We start from the raw sequence: 15453 nt of genomic DNA, 5'->3' as shown, positions 1-15453 counted from the left end.
CTGTTTCCTTTTTCTTTCTTCGGAAAAGAAAACCATCTCGTTCATTTGTTAGGCGGCAGTTGTTTGGACTCTAACCGCCCAAAAAAATGTGCAAATTTTCAAGATGACGCAACAGTTAGGCCAACAATCATCTTGTAAAGAAAGCTTCCGCAAACATGAAAATTTAACAAGAATTATTTAATTTAATTTTACTGCAGCAAAGTGGTAAAAGTATTTAAAAGTTGTATAAAATCATTTTAACAAAAGATTTAAAACTGTTTGTAAAAAATCTCTCAAAGCAAGTGATTTCTAAAATATTTCTTAAAGTCAATTTGAAAGCTTTTAATATTTTTACGATATTTATTTTAATAACTAATCAAAAAACATCTTTAAAAACAGTTTAAAAACCAAAATGTTGTTCCTTTAAATCTGAAACCTTCAATTACAAATCATAACAAATGTAAGTTTAAAGCACAGAACGTTTGGGGACTCTTTAAAAATCACGTATTACACTTTCCAAAATTAATATTAGCCCATCCCTGTGGGAATTATCTTTTCGTGCACGGGTAATGGACAGGTGCTTTTGTTTTTTAGTTCCCAAATAAACTCATCGATTGAGCTCCGATTGTGGCTGCATTTGACATGGGAGCATGGCCACCACTGACCTGGAGGACCCATCCCATTCGAGTTCAATGAGCACCCACGCACATTAAAATCCGAAATCAAATGCCGAATCATTCGCTTTGATGGGACTCCCACACTCCGTCACACAGAATGTCCAATGAAATGCTATCGCTTTCTAATTACTCGCTCATTGTTTGTTTGCTCTTGTTTTTGCTGTTTGTTCAATGGCGGCTTTGGAAAATTGCTTAGGCAAATCAAAATAATGACCGCAAATTTCGGTTTATTTTGTTTCATTGGTGTTATTTTCGATGGCGGTGTGTACATATGTGCTTTCATTCTCTTTTCCTTTGCCTAATCAATCAATCAATTAGCTGCCCGGCTGGCTTTGAGTGCATAAGTCTATTTTTGTAGCTAAAAGCCAGCCTTTGTGCCTTTATTGTTTTCCTTTCTGTTGCTCAAAGGCATTTTGAGTGGAAGTGAGGCAGCAGAAAAGCTGCACATCCAGAAGATGTCTGATGACTTTCGATGGCAGGGCCTTAAGCCAAAGGTAATGCTTAGCCAATAAAACAGAACATGAGAGGAACTATGAAGAGTATAATGTAAACAACAAATATTTTGGTATTTTCTATATATGGATGCATTAAGAAATAGCTCTGTACCGATAAATACTTAGGGAAATGCTAATAATCGTAGAGATATTAATTCAAATGCTATATTTTAATTGTAATACTTTGATAGATTTGGATAAGGCTTTCGATTTACAAAAAGGATGCAGCTTTTCAATAAAATTATTTTTAGGTTATTATTATGAAAAAAACGGAATTTTGAATATCCTAATAAACCAAAGTTAATATAGGCTTATCCTTGAACTTTGGGGATGGGCATACATTTATTAAAATTTTCTTTGTCACTTCGAACTCCGTTAAAATGCAACTTATATGTACTATAAAAAAATGTAATAAATAAATAATTACATTGCACAATAAGCTCCACTAAGTTTGTAAATTTTCACGATTAAATCACGATTCACGATTATATATTTTAAGTTCCTTTATCTGTTTCGACCATCCCAAGTAATACAACTTTCTTTAAAACTTTTCAATCCTCAGTGAACCAATTGAGTGTGGCCCGAAAAAGAGAACCGCAGAAAGTTTTCAACAGAATTTAATCAAAAACTTGGTGGGTAAATTGTCCAAGTGGTTCACCTGTTGGCTGCATTTTAAATCAACGAGGCAAGCAATCAGCGGAGAGGACAAGAGCTACAAGTCCCAGGTCAAGATGTCGCAGCATTTCACATCGATATTTGAGAACCTGCGTTTCGTGACTATCAAGCGTTCGACAAATGCGCAGCAGCAACAGCAACAGCAGCAGCAACTGCAACAGCAGCAACTGCAGCAGCAGCAGCTGCAACAGCAGCAACAACTGCAACAGCAGCAACAGAAGGCCACATGTGTCGCACAGCAACAAAATAGCAGAAAAATCAAAGCTCAGACAGTGCCCACGGTGAATGGCAATGGGCTCTTGAGCGGCAATCCAGAAGGAGGTGGCGACTCCTCGCCCAGCCATGAAGTGGACCATCCCGGCGGAGCAGCAGCAGCAGGAGCAGGAGGATTACCACCCGGGGCAGGGGCCGCCGCCTCTTCAAGTGGCACGCCATTGAGGCACCCCAAACGCGCCAGCATCTCCACAGCATCGCCCCCGATCCGCGAACGGCGTGGCACCAACACTAGCATCGTGGTGGAGCTGGACGCAAGTGGCAGTGGGAGTGGGAGTGGCCAGGGGGCCGGAGGACCTGCCTCGGGCAGCGGCACCGCCTCGGGGAAAAGTTCGCGGGAACTCTCACCTTCGCCCAAAAACCAACAGCAGCCCAGAAAAATGTCACAGGATTATCGGTCGCGTGCCGGCAGGTAAGCATTGCATTTATCACGGATATGGGGGAAACGAGTGTTAGCACGACTGATAAATTGTTGGGGGAGCCGAAGGATAACGGCAGGACTTGGCAGAGGTAGTTGTGCTTAGGAAATAGACAAGTTTTTTAGATGGCAAATAGCATTTGCCGGGAGGAAATTGAGTTTGTAACATAACCACAGTATTTTTTTTCTTCTCATGAGTAGTTGTCTAAATTGGATTTGGGTTTGAGGTATTTTAAAGATTGTAAGTAGAAGCCTTTAAAATTAGCTATATTATTTATATTATACTAGAACTGTATATTAAATTGTATTGTAATTGGATTAATGTGGTATTTTACTATTTAATCAGGACCCAGTTTCCGTTACTTTTTTTGAGCGAAATATTGTAGTTTAGAATATATATCCCCCGTATCCTCTGTTTCATAAAAATTTTCAGTTAAATAAGGTATTGAAGACCTGTACATAAACTAAACCAAATATCTTTGATAATTATATTTTTTAAAGTATTATATTTCTACCATACTCAGTGGAACCCGTTAGTATAATCTTCAATTATTTGTATGATGTTGGGACAAAACTAAAACTTAAAAGGATCTTAAAGTACTGCCTACTAGGGCCATAAACCCAATAGTTATTATAGGTCTTAGTTAAATGTTTAGTTGGTTAAAAAGCTGTGTAGAGAGATATATAATTTCCCCAACGGCTAGACAAATCGAGCGCGTAATGTGCGAAGCTTAGGCGCCAAGGGCCCCGATTCGCTAGCTTAGCAGTTAGTTCCCACAATTTCCACCCACTTTAGCACTACCATCTATCTAAATTGCAGCTTTATGCACCTGGACGACGAGGGACGCAGTTTGCTGATGCGCAAGCCGATGAGACTAAAGAACATCGAGGGCAGGCCGGAGGTCTACGACACGCTGCACTGCAAGGGTCGCGAGGTGAGTCACGTTTGTGGGATAGAAATGGGGATAATATGGGTATGGGAGTGGGGAGTCTTGGCCATAATTAGCCACTGCACGTGGCCAAGAGAGGCTACTGGGCCATGCACGAGCGAGTGTGCCATAAAAGGGCCGTAAAACAATTCCCAGGCCATGGGTTCCGCACTAAGTGCACAAAGTTTAGCCAGGAATGGAATGCGTAAAAAGCGAGTCCTGCGAAGAGCGCAAGAAACATTGCATACTTGCAGGAGTTATTTAATACTCATGACGCTGTTAGCCTTCCATGTAATTGTTTGTGTGACTGCCTGCTCCTTTTTGGTTGTTTTTTGCTCCTGATCCTGTTTCTGCGACTGTGTGTGTGCATCATGCATGCCCTGTTTGTTTGCTCGTCTGCAATTGGAGCGTTTTACAGCAGTTTTGTTATGCAAAAGTTAGGCGAGTGCGTGCGAAAGCTGGCTGGCGGATTAAATAAAGGACCCGGCAGCTCTCTTTTTTCTCCGCCCGCAAAACTTTTCCCATCGTAATAAAGTGGCCTGAAGTTGGCTCATTTTTCTACGCTTTTTCTGCTTTGTGGGTGTAAAATTATATACTATTTTTTGGCTAATGTGGTGAATGGGACTACTATTTTTTTGGAAAATGTTGAGCTATTAGGGGCGACAAAATTTAGTTGGAAAAGTTCTTTGTTCTTCTAGTTGCACATAATTAATGATAGACCAAGCTGTATCTTTATTTTAGAAAAATATATCCTTATAAAAGAAAGGAGAAAGATGACTACTAAAACACGCTTCTCAGCTGAAAGGAGTGCGAGGGAGATGGAGATATACATGCAGCAAATCGGATGTTTCCACCTAGCGTCTATCCATCACTTGCTTATAACTTTTAAGTGAATGCTCCGATTTGAACCCTTTTTGGGCATGTATAAGGGTATTGGTAATCGGAACCAAATCCCTTTTCCACTTTTACGTGGCACTCCGGTGAAACGCAAGGAAGCTCAAGAATCTACATGCCTAATCCCAACGTTCCAGCTCTCATAGTTTCCGAGATCACAACGTTCATAGGGTCGTTAACGCTTCCTTGTACTTGTTACATACTTTCCGACGAATCTAGTATACCCATGTACTCTACGAGTAACGGGTAATTGTTAGTACTTTGTTATTAAAATATATATACCACTTTTAATACTTTCTCAATTGGTCAAAAGGAACTTGTGAGCTTAGCTCTTAACTCTTGTATTATCTGTCAGAACTCAAAATTCGCTATGCTCATTAGCGAATGTCTTTGGATGCCTGCCAGCGGGTATGCCACCACAATCTGCATAATTTAATTTGCACACCTACTTCTCAGTTGGCCAAAAGTGATTCAGCAGTTGGTTCGAACCTCATTAAGCCGACCGGGGAGTGGCAAGTGCAAAGTGCAAATTGCATAAGCGAAGTGGCAAGTTGGCGGTGTCAGAAGTCGCTTTAAAGTTGGGACACCTAACCCCAATTAGCCCCGCACCCCCAAAAGTCCAGAGTGGCTTGTTGCAGTTAGATGGCAGCTCGGTTTTCCAGCTCTAGAATGGGAACTACAGCTACACTTTCTATGCTAATTAAGTCAGCATCAACGCCAACAACGGAAATGGCGCTGCGAATCCTTTTTCACAATCAAATTTCATTTCCCGCTCGCCGCCCCCGTTTTAATGTGCGCAAAATTATGCAATGCAGAAATTTATATGTGCCAGTGTGCCATTTTGTTTAAGCACTCCAACAACATGCAAATTGCTCCCAACGACTCGCTTTCCGACTCCCAGGTAATTATAACGAAGCTTTGCTTAAACGATGGACCGGCAATTTAAGTTGCAACCATTAAGTTTACATGGGGGTATTAAACACTCGGGATTTAGTGACTTCAGCATGTGGAAAGGGTCTTCACTCCTTTAGAGTTAATAAAACTTTACTACCGCAAAGTTGTGGATTAAACTCCTGCGTGGATTAATCCATATACCTTGGAGTTGGTTTCTCCTCATGGGGGAAACAAAACCGTGAGTTGACTTTAAGTAACTTTATTATTTACCCAGCAATGTTTATATCATGCACTTGACTACCGAAACTGCGAACAAATATTTCCCTTGAATTTTTCATTACCACAGCCAGCATTTTCATTTAATTTGTGTGCCAGTTGCCCTGCAATTGCAATTTCGTTGCCAAAAGGTGAGGCGAAAGTGGCGAAGCGAACTTAACTGCCACAGAATGCAGTTAATATTTGAATTCCTCCTTGGCTGCGCCGCTTCTGCGGAAGAAAACAGGCGTCTTGGGAAACTTATGCCAAATGGCTGCCCGGAAATTCAATTGGCTGGAAAATGTTTTTAAGGATGCTTCGGCAAAAGCACTTGTCATGTTCATGTCGCCTCTAACTTTTTTATTGGTGGCATTTTGACTAACTTTTCTGTTGACATTTTATTTTTAAGCTTCAATGGCTATAAATAAATAGTTTCCAACACGTTTCAATGTAAAATATATTTTGTATTTTAAATCAATTTGCAGATTCTACTTTAAAATTGCATTTTCTTGACTAATTTGAGCTGCCTTTACAACAAATTTCCAAGGAATCGTTCCTTTTAATTTATAATTATATAAATAATATTTGTTATAATAATAGTTACTATTTATATATATAATAATTTTTACTTGACTGAATGTTTTACCGTACTTAAAAAACTATTTAAGACGTTGGATTATAATTTCAACGTGTTATATAAGCCATTTATTTGAAGAACAAAAAAATTATATTTTCAATAATTTAAAATTTTTTTTAGTAAAGTTTATCTAACTACCATTTTACGACGATTTAGTGATGTTAATAGTTTAAATGTACTCACAAAAGGGTTCTCAAAGGGTTCTAAATTCTGAATCGATTTCCGAAGTCAACTAAAAAAACTGCTACCTTATACTAAATTTGACAAATTTACTTTAGCCTTATATTTGATTTTTTCATAACCTTTGGCGGGATTGCTATCCCACCAAGGGCATTTTCAGTTCGTTGTTGTCTCAAAAAACAGATCCCAAGGCGATACCGGCAGCTCTTTTTTCACTTTCCTCGACAGAAGGGCATAATTCCGCTGCAAACACTAGGAGAAACAGAAAAAAGAGAAAATTTTCCGGGGAAAGTGGAAGTGCATTCGCTGGAGGGGATGCCACCCAACGCCCAATGGAGTTGGGCGGCACGTGGCTCGAGGAAAACCAAACTTACACGCCAAACTTTAAGCTCCGCGCCTTGTATGTGTGTGTGTGGGTAGGCGGGAAATGCCCGCCCGTTTCCTTCGTATTTATTTCGGCAGCTGCAACAATTTCCGGTTCCGCTGCGAGTGCCCCACTCCCTGCTGTTTATATTTACATAAAACAATTTTGGACAACTTTGAGTGCTAACCAGTCCCGCGCTGGCAATTATTTGCATTCCTACCCCGGCAGCAAAAAATTCATTTACTCCGCTGCAAATGAAAACGAAAAGGAAAATCCTTCTGAGCTTCTCGCCCGCAGAAAATAATAATTTCGCCACTAAGCCAAACGCATCCCGCGTCTGATTCCGGCTTATTAGAATAATAACTCCTCCCTGTTGCTAACTAACGTATTTTCATCATGTGTCGCTCGTGTTTGGGCTGTTTCTGTTTTTGTTTTTGGTTCCTTGGCTCGGCTGCTGTTTGCATTGTGCATAAATTTGTCTTGCGCAGCTGAGTGAAAATTGGCAAAGTTTATGCGGGCGGAGACCAGGGAAAAGCGGGAGGAACTGCATTTTTGCCATGTGCATACAAAGCAAAGTATGTGGTTTGGCTTTAAGTTCCAACTGCACTTTATTGTGGCTGAGGTGGGGGCGGTCGAAAGGGAAGGCAGTGTTCTTAAATTAATGTGACTTTCCGGAAATCTCAGCTCAACATTGAAGTGGGTCCTACCGGGTTCTAGTGGGTGCGTTCACAAAAATAATCCTTTGACTCCCCCTCGGCCGGCTGGCAAATGTGATACTTTGACTGGTATTGCGTTTCCAACTTTTATTGCCCTTAGCACTTTTACTAGCATTACCACTTTTATTACCTCAACGACTGGCTACAGGTTTTGGTGTTGCAAAGGTATTTGATTTTAGCAAGGAACTCTGATTTGCAGCTTATTGCATGTTTTAGTTAAAAAGACTTGTGGCATAACCAGCAAAAAGTTTTGTAACTTTTTTCAATATTGCCATTCAATCCGTATATTAAATGTTTAAAATTTGTCGAACTTTACAAGAAAAGAATTGATTACTTTTGCATCAAAAAAGAATTGATTACTTTTCCATCGAAAAAGAATTGATTACTTTTCCATCGAAAAAGAATTGATTACTTTTTTACCAAAGAAAGAATTAACTACTTTTCTTTTGCATTAAAAAACAAAAACAAGGGATATTAAAACCTTAGGTTAATTAATTTTAATCGCAGAAATAATGTTCTTTCTTGGATATATAAAAAATGCTTTGTATCAGCGGACATCCCAAGCTGTAAGAGATAGAGCCCCCATATTTTTACTCAACATTCCAAAGACGGCCTAGGTCCTCACTTAGATTCGATATATCCCCCAGTGTCTCCAAACAGCTCCAAAAAAGATTGGGTGAGCAAAATAAATACTTGTTATAAATAAAGTATTTTAAATAAAGTGTCAATCATAGGTATAGAATGCCACAGAGGAAATGTAAAACCACTGTCATTAACAAACAATCCTTCCTTAAATTCGTATAACTTATCCCACATTATTTTAAAGGGCTTTTGTTTTTAATTGACTCTTTGACAAGAAAGTGAGACCCTTAACCGCTTAGTTTATCCGTGCCCATCGCACAATTGAATACCCTTACTTACTAGTTTATTTTAACAGATAATTTCTCCTTTTTACATTCTTAGCCACTTATTATGCTCATAAAGGCAGCTTCAACGAGCTGTTCTCAAAGCGGCACACACTGCGTATGAGTGACATAATTGTAGCAAGCATCGTGGCATGAAATTTTTTAGTTAGACACTTGCGACACTTGAGCAGTTTTTATGCCACACTTTGCGAAGCCAATTCGAGAGCTCAACTGCCTGGAAAAACAAACTAATTATGACCGCTGGTGTCTTGGGCGGATTGTGGCCTTTGGAGGAGCAATAGACAGTCGGGAGTCGGGGCGTTGAGTAAATTAAACCGTCGGGAAAATAAACCGAGAGGTAAGGTAAAGAAAACACTCTGCAGGCAGGAATCCGAGGTGAGCTGAGGCAGAGCAAATGAAAATTACAACGGCACGCATCATAAAAAGCGGGCCAAGAAGCGGGGCTTAAGTCGAGGAAAAGCGCGCACAGGAAAAGCCGGAGGGGAAAGGCGGCATCCGCAATTGACAGTGAAATGCTTTTTAAACGTTTCCCCAGAATCCAAGGGAAAGTCACTTCGCGAAGGACCTTTGCTCTCGCTATGTTTTTTTATCAATTTAATTTTTATAGCATTGTTGCGCTCTATCTGTCCCTCATCTGTCACCAGTTCCTTACTTATTTTCGCTTTCTCTAACTGCCATTCATTCTCGCTTGTCGCTGCAAGGCAATGGCCAATAAAAATTTAATTACCAAAATGAGCAATTACATTTCTTTAATTAAAGCTGTCTAAACATGGGGACAAACTGTTTTCATCCCGGCTTGATGACTTATTTGTGTTCATCTTGTCTGGTTCTTTCAGATACTTTCCTGCTCGAAGGCCACCTGTACGAGCAGCATTATGAACATAGGCAACGCGGCAGTGGAGGCCCGAAAATCAGATGTAATTATGGAACACGCCAAGGACTTCCTGGAGCAGTATTTCACCTCGATAAAGCGGTGAGCCTTAGTACAAAACTATATTAGCTTATGGGAATGTTAAGTCCTATTTCACCATACATGAACCATACCACTTTTTAAAATACGAACTAAATCTTAAAATTCTTATCTAAGAGATTTGTTTAAATATCATAAAAACTATTATTTTTTATATGATAAACCAGACTATCACTTATTTTAATATTTCAAAAGCAAAAGTTTTTTTTCACGAGTACCCAGCTAAAAAATAATTTGAGTATTTGTGACTTATCTTATCTCCCACCTCGTATGTAGTACGTCATCTACCGCCCACGAAACACGGTGGAAACAGGTGCGCCAGAGCATTGAGACCAGTGGACATTATCAGCTAACCGAAACCGAGCTAATTTATGGAGCCAAATTGGCCTGGCGCAATTCATCACGCTGCATTGGTCGCATACAATGGTCAAAGTTGCAGGTGGGTAATAACAAAATTGAGTTATGTGACAAATATATTTGCCAAAAAATAATAGGATTTCCAATTTAATCCGAAAAGTGTCTTTAAGCTTTACTCACCAATCCTCAACACCCCCTAACTAACCAGGATTTCAATGATTCATGACCTCTGCTTTGCATACAAACCGTGAAATCAACTTTCATCATCCACAAAATATGATAGCGATTCATCAAGGCATATTAGGCTTAAATGTGTGCAATTCAAAAAATTATATGGGTGTTATAAACGCTGGAGTTGTCAGCCGAATTCGTCGGAGCACAAATCACAGACAAATATATGCGCCTTTGTCTGGGCCACATTATTCTAGATTTATGCGTGTTCCGAGCAAATGACAAATTTTGAAGACGAGTCAGAAAGGGAATAGGCAAAGACAAAGCTAGAATTTGAAATGCAAATCCTCGTAAATTTTAATTTAGCCGAAAAAGAAATTTCGCCCAAGGCGGAGATTTATTCACATGCACCCGAATATACGCCCGAATATACAAATTATAATGATCAGTAGTTGGCATAGCAAAATGGCTGCCTTTGGCTCTGTGTGTGTGCTTAGTAATGTGTGAACTGATTTGCATTTCCGCCCGAATGACTTTCGTGTGTGTGAGCTGCAAACTCGAGAAGGCAAATCTGATTTCCAAAGACAAGTAGTGAAAGACACCTTCAATATATGCCATGACAAATAAATTATATATCAAATACATGTTTGCAGCTGACTGCTGTTTTCATTTCCTTGAAATATGAAGAGAAATTATATTACCTACTGATAAACAAAATATATTTAGTAGAGTAGTTGTAGAACAAAGAAGGTAAATAAAAATTCAATAAGTTTAAAATAATCAAAATTGTTACAAACTGTAATAAACATTTAATTTTTCTGGTTTATATAATTTAGATAAAACAAATTCACTTGTTTGTCGCTGACATGCGGTTTTCCTTTGAATGTTTTCCGACCTTATTTTCATTACATAAATCACTACACCCATTAAGCTCTGACTTTTCATTAAATTAAAAAAAAGTTCTCAAAGTTATCCAATACCACTCAGACACGATAAAAAAGCGGAAAACTTTCGCTTTAAATTAAGTGAAGTATGTGTGGCATAAGCACTTAAAAAGGGTTCAGTTCGGACCGCTCTACAAACTTAATTAGGAAACTCGTTTTACACTGGTACGCCCCTGCAAAAAACATAACCAAAGCCAACACAGCAGATAATCGAATGAAAAGGGCTTTCCTTGGACAGAAATGAATTTCAGCTTCGAGTGGCTTAAACATAGAAATCCCATAAAGCCAAATCTAAGGACATTACTCTGGCCTAGACCCAAAAAAGGGGGTAACCACAGAACAGGTGTGAAAAAACAATTGTAAGGGCACAGATAACATAGGCGAAATTGTGGGAGACCATGTGACAGTTAAACAGAAATATTGCAAAAAATTCATTGAAGCGAAATAATTGAAAAAGGGTTTCGGTGTACGAACAAGTTGTGAACAACTCTCTTATACGACGACCTCATGCCAGAAACAAAACAAATATAGAAGTTACACAGAAATTTATGTCACATTTATCATCCGCCCCGTTGGACGACGCAACAAAAACTGTTGAACAGCTTGGGGCCGGGCACCTAAAACTCATGAAAAAACAATTGTTTACACTTTTAGTTTTGTGTCTGCAAATTGTGTTGATTTTTTTCTACTCGCTGCAAGCGTTTGAATATTTTAGGTAATTTTAGCTCTACGAGAATTGCGCGTTTTCCCCCCGCTGGCAGGAATTTTGTACATGCATATGCTCATAAAGTGAAAAGTGATTCGTTCTTGACAAGCTGATATTTCTATAATTTATATGCTACGTTTTGCAGGTCTTTGACTGTCGGTATGTGACAACTACGAGTGGCATGTTTGAGGCAATTTGCAACCACATCAAATATGCAACAAATAAAGGCAATCTGAGGTAATTGAATATGTCTTTCAAGTGTTGATTAAGTATTTAGACATTGTTTTCCTGGAAAACGAATAATATAAACAAGACTTATGAAAGAAAAATAAATTGGTATTTCCAAAGTCAAGTGAAATAAATTCTACGAATAAGTGGCACATTACGTAGGTCCTTTATTATTTTGTTTGACCAATTAACACACTCTTTTGTAAATGCAATTTTCTATTTTCGTGTGAAGCTTAATTGGCAGCTTATGGTAATTAGAATGACCAGTCTATTCTCGGTCCCTGGTAATCTTTTTAAGCTTCGAAATGGAAGCTGTACATAATTTTTAATATTTCCCTATGCTCTTTGGCACACAAAATTTCAAATTTGCAATAATCTACTCGCTACGTGGCAGGCGTCAGTGGAATGTTTGCGGAAAGTGATTGCCAAATTATGTTTTTGCCCTGCTAATTGGCTAAATTGAGAGTGGAGGGGTTGGCTGCCAATTTGATTCTATGAATATTTCAGTTGCCATCCTTTTCAACTCGCAGTTTGATTGGGTTGGTGTTGCACTTTTGACTTTGCACGCACATTAGGACCTAAAACGCTTATGGCGGTTGGCAAAAGTTTCATTGAACTTTGTCGAACTCTAACGTTTTGTGTACACAAATTGTTTTGGGTTTGGCTTGCTAAATAAATTGATTTTATATTTTCATCACCACAGATCGGCAATTACGATATTTCCCCAACGCACAGATGCCAAGCATGATTATCGCATTTGGAACAGCCAATTAATATCTTATGCTGGCTATAAGCAGGCGGACGGGAAAATCATTGGCGATCCTATGAACGTTGAGTTTACCGAGGTGAGTAATCGGAGAACTGGAAATTCTTGTAAAACATTGACTGTAAATACAAATATTTATAATAACACTCGCTTATTCATCTTGACTTTTCATTGCCTGTTTATTTGAACAAAAAATTACAGAATATTTACACCCCTATCAAAACTGCCCTTATTTATTCCCGTGGTTCTGCGTAATCCAGCTATCAATTTGCATATAATACATGCATAAATATATGCATTTTTCCTCAGCCATCACAATATTTACACGCATCAATTGGTCGTGCCTTTAAATCAGTATTTCGCGCCCTTTGACCCGTCCGATTCCGTACTGCCCACCCCCGTGGCGACCTTTTGTCGAGCCAACAAGTTGGAAAAGCCCCAGAGCCCACAGCAACGGCCAGTCCGCTCTATAACTCGTTGTAATAAATCTCTTTTTAAATACGCAAAAACCGAACAAACAACAAAGCTGTCAATAAATACGAGCACAAATACGGTAGCAGATGTTTCCAGGGAGTGGGTGGAACACGTGGTGTGGGTTCGTCAGTTCGCCAGAGTTCCCACCCTTTCGCAATGATGTATTTGCATATAAAACCGAGGCCCCAAAGTATCCCCATTTATTTTTACACATGTCACTTTTATATCCACCACTGGCTGCCCGCTGGCCTTATGCTGATTTTCGATTCCGATTCACATTTGTTTGATGTCCAATCCCATCTCTATCCATCAGGTCTGCACCAAGCTGGGCTGGAAGAGCAAGGGCAGCGAGTGGGACATATTACCATTGGTGGTCTCGGCCAATGGTCACGATCCGGACTACTTTGATTACCCGCCCGAATTGATATTGGAAGTGCCGCTGACCCATCCCAAGTGAGTAGACAGTCTTCTTTATGGGAGCTATAACTCTAGATGTTGTAATCCACATTGTATTTAGCCATGATTTTGTAGCATTACTACAATAGCATTGAGCTTACATTGTATGGTCTACTCAAGATTTTCTTATCCGTTGTAGTACTTAATATTCCAGTGCTCAATGAAAAGCACTATTTAACATTTATATTAGAAATATTGCCGATCCTTTATGGAAGGTATGACACTAGATTTTATACTATGCGGTGGTATTTATCGGAGTTTTTATAACAGAGCTAGCAAAAGGCATACATTGTATGGTCTACTTAAAACATTTTGTTCAGTTGTAGTTCGAAATGTTCCAGTACTTTTATCACCAACAACTCACTGAGAATCACTTTTATTGAATTGATATTGGAAGTTCCGCTGACCAAACGAAGGGTCCTATTCTTGAACATTTAATACTTTGAGTGATATTAATCCAATAAAAAACATATAACAGAACTAAGTAAATACTTTTTATCTAATGTTTTAAGTCTGTAGGTACCAATAACTCAACGATATGTGGTGATATGCTCATCCAAGTATGCATATGCAATGTGTAAATTCTTGCATTACCAATAACTCTATATAATTTGAAAAGATGAAAACTTCGGTAAAAATATAGATTTTATGATATGCTTTTATTTCTTGTACTATTTGAACTTCGAAAACAGTCGGCTAATAGTCCGCCACTCTGGCAAAGCCAATACGGTTGTTGCCCTTGTCGAACACCGTGTAGAACTTGCCAATGAAGACATCACCCAGAATCCAGAAGGAGATGTCGGACATGTAGGTGAAGGCGGACATGCAGTAGGTAACACCGTTCTGGGTCACCTTGATGATGTAGTCCTTGGGTGCCAGGGTGAAGATGGTGCCGCCAATGTTGAGGTTGACATTGGGCAGGGATGCGATCCAGCCGCACCTTACGAACGCCTCACCACCGCCATTATCCGAGGCGCCCAACTGGCGGTTGATCCTTGTGTAGGCCGTCTGGGGGACCACGATTAGGGAGGTTCCGGTATCGGCGATGGCCTGGCATCCGTTGCAGAGCACAACGCCATTGGTCTTGATCGTATTGACCTTGAACTGCCAGTAGGCCGGAACCGAGACGGGGACGTAGGTGAGGCTGCCCTTGTAGAGGCTCGAATCGATGCCTCCCAGGATCAGTTCTCCACCGCGGGCTGCGGTGCCATCTCGCTTGAGGTAGAACGAGGCGACGGGCTGGTCGAGCAGGCCCTGGGAAATCATGTTGTCGAACGGCGGAGTCACTCCGTCCTCGGAGATCGAGGCGAAGGCCATTCCAAGGATGCCCGCAAAGGGAGCATCCACGAAGGTTGTTCCCGGCTCATAGAGGGCTTCGCCGAAAGTCTGACCCTGAATGGTAATGCCCGCAACGGTAACCGTATCGGTCGAAAGGAATCCCGACAGACTACCAGATCCGTATTGGATGGCAAACGACTGACCATTCGCCACGTAGGTGCTGGAAGCCGCCGAGTTGTACTTGTTGTGCCTCTGGCAGGCCTTATTCGATTTCGGGCACTGGGAACTGGGCACCCACAGGTTGGACGATCCCGTGTCGAAGAGGATGTTGAACCTCTGCCCTGGGGTTCCGATTGCGATCACTCCATAGTACTCAGCGTTCAGGGAGTTCTGCAGGTTCTCGGTGGCGCCCGATGAGCTGGAACTGGTGGTGGAGATCTCCTCCAAAAAGGAGTACTTGCCGGCCAGCAAGGTCTTTTCCGCCCTCACATTGCCGTGGGTCTTGGTGAAGTTCTTGTTCGCATGCAGCTGCACGCGATTCAACTTGGCTTCGGAATAGCCAATACCGATCAGCAAAAATAAAACTATCACCTGCCTCATGTCTGCGTCTGAAATGCGACTATGACTAGTTTTTAAGTGGCTGCGGAATTTAAATAACATCGGCGGCCAAACGCTCTCATATTTTTTGCTCTATCCAGTCCAAATATAGCACCAAAAATTTCCTATATCTGGAAGTCGTTGACGTCCATAAGTTCAATTGGCACACTTTAGCAGACAGAAGAAAAAAACCAA

The 15453-nt window shown here is 40.3% G+C and overlaps 2 protein-coding genes across 4 annotated transcripts in view; one reads left to right on the top strand and one right to left on the bottom strand.

The window, feature by feature from the left end:
- The window catches only part of Nos (Nitric oxide synthase), a 38947-nt gene that overhangs the window by 5004 nt on the left and 18490 nt on the right, over positions 1–15453 (top strand). For 2 of the 3 annotated variants that reach the window (XM_065862874.2, XM_036822639.3), the window contains exons 2-8: positions 1713–2510; positions 3337–3451; positions 9148–9284; positions 9558–9720; positions 11605–11696; positions 12391–12532; positions 13241–13380. In XM_065862874.2, coding sequence (XP_065718946.2) covers positions 1882–2510; positions 3337–3451; positions 9148–9284; positions 9558–9720; positions 11605–11696; positions 12391–12532; positions 13241–13380 — 1418 coding nt within the window. In that variant the 5' untranslated portion in view covers positions 1713–1881. Of the gene's footprint in view, positions 1–1712; positions 2511–3336; positions 3452–9147; positions 9285–9557; positions 9721–11320; positions 11469–11604; positions 11697–12390; positions 12533–13240; positions 13381–15453 lie in introns of those variants that run through there. The other variant, XM_036822640.3, reaches the window with a different exon arrangement.
- Positions 14024–15440, bottom strand: LOC108021113 (lysosomal aspartic protease). The gene has a single exon (XM_017089659.4). The coding sequence runs from the start codon at positions 15319–15321 to the stop codon at positions 14080–14082; it is 1242 nt and encodes a 413-aa protein (XP_016945148.4). The 5' UTR covers positions 15322–15440; the 3' UTR covers positions 14024–14079.

The sequence above is a fragment of the Drosophila suzukii genome, chromosome 2L (genome assembly GCF_043229965.1).
Source record: "Drosophila suzukii chromosome 2L, CBGP_Dsuzu_IsoJpt1.0, whole genome shotgun sequence".
In the NCBI taxonomy this organism is placed as follows: Eukaryota; Metazoa; Arthropoda; class Insecta; order Diptera; family Drosophilidae; genus Drosophila; species Drosophila suzukii.
This window is presented reverse-complemented; position numbering and strand designations above follow the sequence as displayed.

Coding starts and splice junctions, on each gene's coding strand:
- LOC108021113 (XM_017089659.4), bottom strand. CDS start 15,321: ATGTTATTTAAATTCCGCAGCCACTTAAAAACTAGTCATAGTCGCATT.